At 51.2% G+C, this 7,949-nt stretch overlaps 1 protein-coding gene across 1 annotated transcript in view; it reads left to right on the forward strand.

Moving 5' to 3' along the window:
* Window positions 1-2,560, forward strand: part of LOC115464372 (zinc finger protein 723-like) — a 38,284-nt gene extending 35,724 nt beyond the window's left edge. The window contains exon 10 of the mRNA XM_030194757.1: window positions 476-2,560. Coding sequence (XP_030050617.1) covers window positions 476-1,656 — 1,181 coding nt within the window. The 3' untranslated portion in view covers window positions 1,657-2,560. The remainder of the gene's footprint in view (window positions 1-475) is intronic.
* The last annotated feature ends 5,389 nt before the right edge of the window (window positions 2,561-7,949 follow it).

The raw sequence follows: 7,949 nt of genomic DNA on the forward strand, positions 1-7,949 counted from the left end.
TTATAGTATAGTAGATGATGGCAGAAAAAGACCTGCACGGTCCATCCAGTCTGCCCAACAAGACAACTCATGTGTGCTACTTTTTGTGTATACCCTACTTTGATTTGTACCTATGCTCTTTAGGGCACAGACCGTACAAGTCTGCCCAGCACTATCCCTGCCTCCCAGCCTCCAGTCCCACCTCCCACCACTGGCTCTGGCACAGACCATATAAGTCTGCCCCGCACTATCCCCGCCTCCCAACCTCCAGCCCCGCCTCCCACTACCGGCTCTGCTATCCAATCTTGGTTAAGCTCCTGAGGATCCATATGCCATTGTCCACCTGTTCCCATCTACTTGCAGCACAACTTCCTATCATAGGGAATGTTAGCTAAGAAAATGTCTTCTTTAAAAAATCACATGGGGGTAGCTGCCTATATATGTGCTTCTCCATAGATGTAAAATTAATGGTGGTACTTTCATTTTTCTCCAACAGATCCTGGATATAGGAATAATAGTAAGAAACTGAGATTGGGCAATGGACAGCAGAGGGAGGAATGGAAACAGAAAGACCCCTCCAGAGATAGCTCAGATTCTTCAGCTGAGTGTGAACACAGCAGCAGTAGAATAACAGCACCCAGGGTGAAAGATAGAGCTGAAAACAGAGAAAGATCAAATTCACAAGATAGAAATTCCAAATGCTGCCAAAGACTTGTACAAACTCAGGGACGAAAAGAAGGTGAGAGACCTTTTAAAAGTGCTGATACTCAGGAACATGTAAGCACAGACCGTCATTTTGTTGAAAAAGACATAACCTTGCATAAGCCCAAGGTTCCTTACTCTCATACTATGAGCAGAACTGACAAAATAGTAGACACTGTCACCCAAGAAAAACTGTTTAAATGTTCTGAATATGATACATGTTTCAGTCAAAGAATCAATGTAGAACAGCATAAAATGACTCACCCAGGACATAAACCATTCAAATGTTCTGAATGTGATAAAAGTTTCAGTCAGAGAGCGTATCTACAACGGCATAAAGTGACTCACACAGGACACAAACCATTCAAATGTTCTGAATGTGATAAATGTTTCAGTTATAGAAGTTCTTTGCAAACCCATAAAATTATTCACACAGGACACAAACCATTCAAATGTTCTGAATGTGATAAAAGTTTCAATCAGAGAACGTCTCTAGAACGGCATAAAGTGACTCACACAGGACACAAACCATTTAAATGTTCTGAATGTGATACATGTTTCAGTCGAACAGATCATTTGCAATGCCATGAAATGACTCACACAGAACACAAACCATTCAAATGTTTTGAATGTGATAAAAGTTTCTGTCAGAGAGCATCTCTAGAACGGCATAAAGTGAGTCACACAGGACACAAACCATTCAAATGTTCTGAATGTGATAAAAGTTTCAGTGAGAGCTCGAATCTACCACAGCATAAAATGACTCACACAGGACACAAACCATTCAAATGTTCTGAATGTGGTAAATGTTTCAGTCTAAAAGGTAATTTGAAAAAGCATAAAGTGACTCACACAGGACACAAACCATTTAAATGTTCTGAATGTGATAAAAGTTTCAGTCAGAGAGCATCTCTACAACGGCATAAAGTGACTCACACAGGACACAAACCATTTAAATGTTCTGTGTCGATCTAAACCAGTCATTGATGTGCCGCATACCACTTGCCACGTTTAAATATCGGATACTGAGAAGCCCCAGTCCTCCGTATTCCACCCGGATCTGTAGTGTCCCTCTTGGGAGGCGTGCCCTCTTTCCCTGCCATAGGAAACGTTGTAACATGGAGTTAAATTTCCTCTCATCTGCCCTACTTATGTGCAAAGGGATCGTCTGGAGCATATACAACCACCTGGGGATAATTATCAGATTATATAATGCTATTCTGCCCCCTCATGAGAGTGGTAGGGGGATACATGCCTGTAGCCTCCGCTCAGTTCCTTTAAGTAACCGGTGTATATTTTGCTCATATAATTTTGTACGGTCTGAAGTTATATTCACTCCTAGGTACTTAATTTCTTCTTTCGCTCCTTACAGTGGCATTTTATTTTCTTTAACTGTTTGGGTTTCAGGACCTAATGTAAGGAAGTAAGATTTACTTGTATTCAACTTGAACCCTGATAACTGTCCATATTGATCTATGCCTTCTAATAAAGCTGCTAGTGAACGGTCTGGGATAGTCAAGGTCAGCAGGAGATCATCAGCTTAAGCCAGAACTTTAATTTCTTGACCTGCCACTCTAACGCCTTCTATCTCCTGTGCGTTCCTCAATGTTCTAAGTAACGGTTCTAATGCAATCACAAAGAGGAGAGGGAAAAGCGGGCAGCCCTGTCTTGTACCTCTCCCAATTGTGAACTCGTCCTTACTCATGCCATTTATAATCACCCTTGCCCCTGGATTGCTATATAAAGTTTTCCACTGCTCTCACAAACCATCCTTGTATGCCCATACTTCCTAGCGTGTGAAATAGGAAATCCCAGCGGACCTGGTCGAATGCCTTTTCAGCATCTAAACAGAAACTATTTAAGTGTTCTGAATGTGATGAAAGTTTTTCAGTCAGAGTTCATCTCTACAATGTCATAAAATGACTCATACAGGACACAAACTAAGTGTTGTGAATGTGATAAAAGTTTCAGTCAGAGAGCAACAGTAGAACGACATAAAGTGACTTACACAGGATACAAACCATTTAAGTGTTCTGAATATAAGTGTTTCCATATCATCATGCAGATCAATCCATAGACTGGTGGGTTGTGTCCATCTACCAGCAGGTGGAGATAGAGAGCAAACTTTTGCCTCCCTATATGTGGTCATGTGCTGCCGGAAACTCCTCAGTATGTTCTCTATCTCAGCAGGTGGTGGTCACACACAGCAGCAGCTCTGGCTAGGCCTCCAAGCCTAATTTTTAGGTTTTGTTGAGTGCCTGGGGTTGAGGGCTCTTTTTGAGCAAGTGCAAACCTGGTGGCGCCAGGACCCTCCTTTTCTCCCCCCTCCCGCTGGCTCCCTTAAAAAAAAAAAAAAAAAGTTTTTGGACGTCCTTAAAGGCGTTTATTTCGACGTTTATTTAAACGTTTATTGCAGCTACTCACTGGGACACCAGGTCGTTACAGCTCGGAGCGTGAAGCAGGTAATTTTTACCTTTTTTATAGCGGGCAGGGGGTTCCCCGATTGATCTCCACGTGGCCTATGGCGTCGGAGGGCGAGGGCGCGAAGAATCGCTCCCCGGACCGCGTGTGCGCTACTAGCGGGGATGCGGGGGTATTAAAGTTTGTTTCGCCCTTGTTGGGTGTCAGTTCGGAGGCCGGTCAGTGTCCCGGGTCTTCCTCCGGTGCAGCGGTTTTTCCCGCCATAAATGCCCATCCCCCGCTCCTCGCCTCCGCCATCTTGGCCGGCCACTCTGCTTGGACGGCTTTTTCTTGGGCCGCCCTTGAGCTGGGAGACGTTCCTGCCATGGACGCCCTTGATTTGGGCGACGGCAAAAAAGCGGCTAAAGTTATGCGCCGTTCTTCCCGCGCGGCTCCTTCGCGGAGTGTCGCGCCGGACGCCATCTTGGATACGCAGCATGTTTCTCCCCCGCTCTTGCGAGCGCCGGTTGAGGATGCGTCTGGGGCTGTGGCCCAGACAGCTGAAGTGCAGGGGGGTTTCTCCCCCGAGTTTATTTTGCTGCTGCATCAGGCCTTCCTTATGCAGAACGCTGCCCCTTCTCCTTTATCCGATAAAGGGGCTGAGGCCCCTGGAAGTAAACGCCCTCGGGTGGATTCCCAGGCCTTAGAGGACGCTGTTTCCTCTGATGTAGATGAGGGCAGCGTATCTGAGTTCTCCCAACGGTCCTTTGGGGATTCCTTGGAGGAGACGGATTCCCGCTCGGATGGAGCGGATGACCCCTCTGCAGCACGGATCTTTCGCTCAGAGGATTTGCCCAACCTGTTAATGCAGGCCATGAGCATTTTAAAGATTTCCTCTCCGGAGGACGTCTCACCCTCAGCCCCTGTTGGCTCCGCCATTATGCTGGGGACGAAGCGCCCGCCTAGAACCTTCCACGTGCATGATGCCATGCACACCTTAATTTCGGCTCAATGGGATGTCCCGGAAGCGAGCCTCAAAGTGGCTAGGGCTATGTCCCGCCTCTATCCTTTGCCTGAAGGTGAACGTGAGGCCTTTCTTTGGCCTACCGTGGATTCTTTAATCACTGCAGTGACTAAGAAAACGGCGTTGCCGGTGGAAGGTGGCACGGCCCTAAAGGACGCCCAAGACAGGAGATTGGAGGCGGCCTTAAGGTCGTCCTTCGAGGCGGCTGCCTTAAGTTTGCAGGCCTCAGTTTGTGGTTCCTACGTGGCCAGGGCGTGCCTGACGATTGTGCAGCGGGCTTCCCCCTCGGATCCTTCCTTGAGGGCTGATTGGCCGGCCCTGGAATCGGGCTTGGCTTATTTGGCAGACTTGCTGTATGATGTCTTGAGAGCCTCGGCTAAAAGCATGGCTCAGACAGTCTCTGCGCGGCGCTGGCTTTGGCTGAAACATTGGTCTGCGGACCACGCCTCTAAGTCCCGCCTGGCTAAGTTGCCTTTTAAAGGCAAGCTGCTCTTTGGGGTCGAGCTGGACAAAATCGTGACCGATCTCGGCACGTCTAAGGGCAAGAGGTTACCAGAGGTCAGGGCTCGGGCCAGTGCTCGCCCAGGTATCTCCAGAGGACGGTTTCAGGAAGCCCGTCGGTACCGCCCGGGCAAGTCGGGCTCCTCTGCCCCCTCTTCCTTCAAAAGGAACTTCTCCCCCAAGCAGCATTCCTTTCGCAGAGACCGCCGTCCCGGAGGTACGCCCTCCGGTCCTCCCCCAGGGTCTCGTACCCAATGACGGGGTCTTGGTCCATGGCCCAGTGCAGATTGGAGGACGCCTGTCCTCGTTTCTGGGCGAGTGGACCAGAGTAACTTCAGACGCTTGGGTGCTAGAAGTCATCAGAGACGGCTACAAGCTAGAGTTCTGCCGACCCTTAAAAGACGGGTTTGTACTCTCTCCCTGCAAGTCTCCGGTCAAAGCTGTGGCAGTGCAGCAGACCTTGGACAATCTGATCCGCCTGGGTGCGGTCGTTCCGGTGTCAGAAAATCAGCTTGGCAAGGGTCGTTACTCCATTTACTTTGTGGTACCAAAGGAAGGAGGTTCTGTACGGCCTATCCTCGACCTCAAAGGGGTCAATCGGGCCTTGAAAGTTCGGCACTTTCGCATGGAGACCCTCCGCTCTGTTATAGCGGCAGTGAAGGCAGGAGAGTTCCTGGCATCCTTGGACATCAAGGAAGCGTACTTGCATATTCCCATCTGGCCTCCTCATCAACGCTTTCTGCGTTTTGCAGTACTGGGCCGACACTTCCAGTTCAGAGCCCTCCTGTTCGGGTTGGCTACTGCTCCGCGGACCTTCTCCAAAGTTATGGTGGTCATCGCGGCCTTCCTGAGGAAGGAAGGAGTACAAGTCCATCCTTATCTGGACGACTGGTTGATCCGAGCCCCCTCTTATGCAGAGTGTGGCAAAGCTGTGAACCGGGTGGTTGCTCTTTTGAGCTCCCTGGGGTGGATCATCAACTGGGAGAAAAGCCAGCTGCGCCCAACTCAGTCCCTGGAGTATCTGGGAGTTCGATTCGACACCCAAGTGGGCAGAGTGTTCCTGCCAGACAATCGGATTGTCAAGCTTCAGGCTCAGGTGGACCAGTTCCTAGCAGCCTCTCCTCTTCGGGCTTGGGACTATGTGCAGCTGTTGGGCTCTATGACGGCCACGATGGAAGTAGTGCCCTGGGCCAGGGCTCATATGAGACCACTACAACACTCTCTGCTGCAGCGCTGGACTCCGATGTCGGAGGATTATGCTGTGCGCCTTCCCTTGGACCCAGCAGTGCGCAAGGCGCTGAGCTGGTGGATGCAGACAAGTTGTCTGCAGGCATGCCTCTGGTGACCCCGGAGTGGATTGTCGTCACGACGGACGCCTCTTTGTCGGGCTGGGGAGCCCACTGCTTGGGAAGGACAGCGCAGGGGCTCTGGTCTCCTGCAGAGGCAAAGTGGTCTATCAACCTCCTGGAACTCAGAGCCATTCGGTTGGCGCTTTTGGAGTTCATCCCGGTACTGGCGTTGAAGCCAGTACGGGTCCTGTCGGACAATGCCACGGCTGTGGCCTATGTCAACCGCCAGGGAGGTACCAAGAGCGCCCCTCTAGCCAAGGAGGCCATGAATCTATGCCAGTGGGCGGAAGCGAACCTGGAACAGCTGTCAGCGGCCCACATTGCCGGAGTCTTGAATGTCAAGGCGGACTTTCTCAGTCGCCATACCTTGGAGCCCGGAGAGTGGCAGCTATCTGCTCAGGCGTTCTTGGACATCTCGAAGCGCTGGGGCCAGCCGAGCCTAGATCTGATGGCGTCATCGGCCAACTGCCAAGTGCCGCGCTTTTTCAGCAGAGGACGGGACCCTCGATCCCTGGGAGTAGATGCTCTTCTCCAACAGTGGCCGACACAAGAGCTTCTCTATGTGTTCCCGCCCTGGCCCATGTTGGGCAGGGTGCTAGACCGGGTGGCAAAGCATCCGGGCCGGATAATCCTGGTGGGTCCGGACTGGCCCAGACGTCCCTGGTATGCGGACTTGATCAGGCTCTCAGTCGACGATCCTCTGCGGCTGCCAGTGGAGCAGGGCCTGTTACATCAGGGTCCCGTGGTGATGGAGGATCCCTTCCCCTTTGGTCTTACGGCCTGGCTATTGAGCGGCAGCGTCTGAGGAAGAAGGGCTTCTCAGACAAGGTCATCGCCACTATGCTGAGAGCGAGGAAGCGCTCTACTTCTACTGCTTACGCCAGGGTTTGGCGTATCTTTGCAGCGTGGTGTGAAGCAGGCTCACTTACTCCCTTCACTGCTCCAATTTCTTCAGTGCTGGCGTTCCTGCAAGAAGGTCTGGAGAAAGGCCTGTCGCTCAGTTCCCTTAAAGTCCAGGTAGCGGCTCTGGCTTGCTTCAGGGGCCGCCTGAAGGGTGCTTCCCTGGCTTCGCAGCCAGATGTGGTGCGCTTTCTCAAGGGAGTTAATCACCTGCGCCCTCCTCTGCACTCAGTGGTGCCTGCGTGGAATCTCAACCTGGTACTAAGAGCCTCGCAGAAGCCGCCTTTTGAACCCCTGTCGAGGGCATCTCTGAAAGACCTGACGTTGAAAGCAGTCTTTTTGGTGGCTGTCACTTCAGCCAGAAGAGTTTCCGAGCTCCAGGCGCTCTCATGTAGAGAGCCTTTTCTGCAGTTCACTGAGGCAGGAGTGACTATTCGCACAGTGCCTTCCTTCCTGCCCAAGATTGTTTCTCGCTTCCATGTGAATCAGCAGCTCTGTCTCCCTTCGTTTCGTAGGGAGGACTACCCAGAGGAATACTCTGCTCTCAAATATCTGGATGTGAGACGTGTCATCATCAGATACTTGGAAGTGACCAATGATTTCCGGAAATCGGATCATCTGTTTGTCCTGTTTGCAGGTCCTCGTAAGGGTCTGCTGGCTGCTAAGCCTACAGTGGCAAGATGGGTCAAGGAAGCCATTGCAGCGGCTTATGTGGCCGCGGGGAAGGTGCCGCCTATCCAGCTGAAGGCTCACTCCACTAGAGCTCAGGCAGCCTCGATGGCAGAGGCCGGGTCCGTCTCCTTGGAAGAGATTTGCAAGGCGGCAACTTGGGCATCGGCCCATACCTTCTCCAGACATTACCGCTTGACTGTGGCTGCTCGGGCGGAGGCCCGGTTTGGAGCTTCAGTGTTGCGGTCAGGGATTTCAATGTCCCGCCCTGGGTGAGTACTGCTTCGGTACATCCCACCAGTCTATGGATTGATCAGCATGATGATATGGAAGGTAAAATTATGTATCATACCTGATAATTTTCTTTCCATTAATCATAGCTGATCCATCCATAGCCCCTCCCAGATATCTGTACTGTTTATATT

The sequence above is a fragment of the Microcaecilia unicolor genome, chromosome 3 (genome assembly GCF_901765095.1).
Source record: "Microcaecilia unicolor chromosome 3, aMicUni1.1, whole genome shotgun sequence".
Taxonomy (NCBI): domain Eukaryota; kingdom Metazoa; phylum Chordata; class Amphibia; order Gymnophiona; family Siphonopidae; genus Microcaecilia; species Microcaecilia unicolor.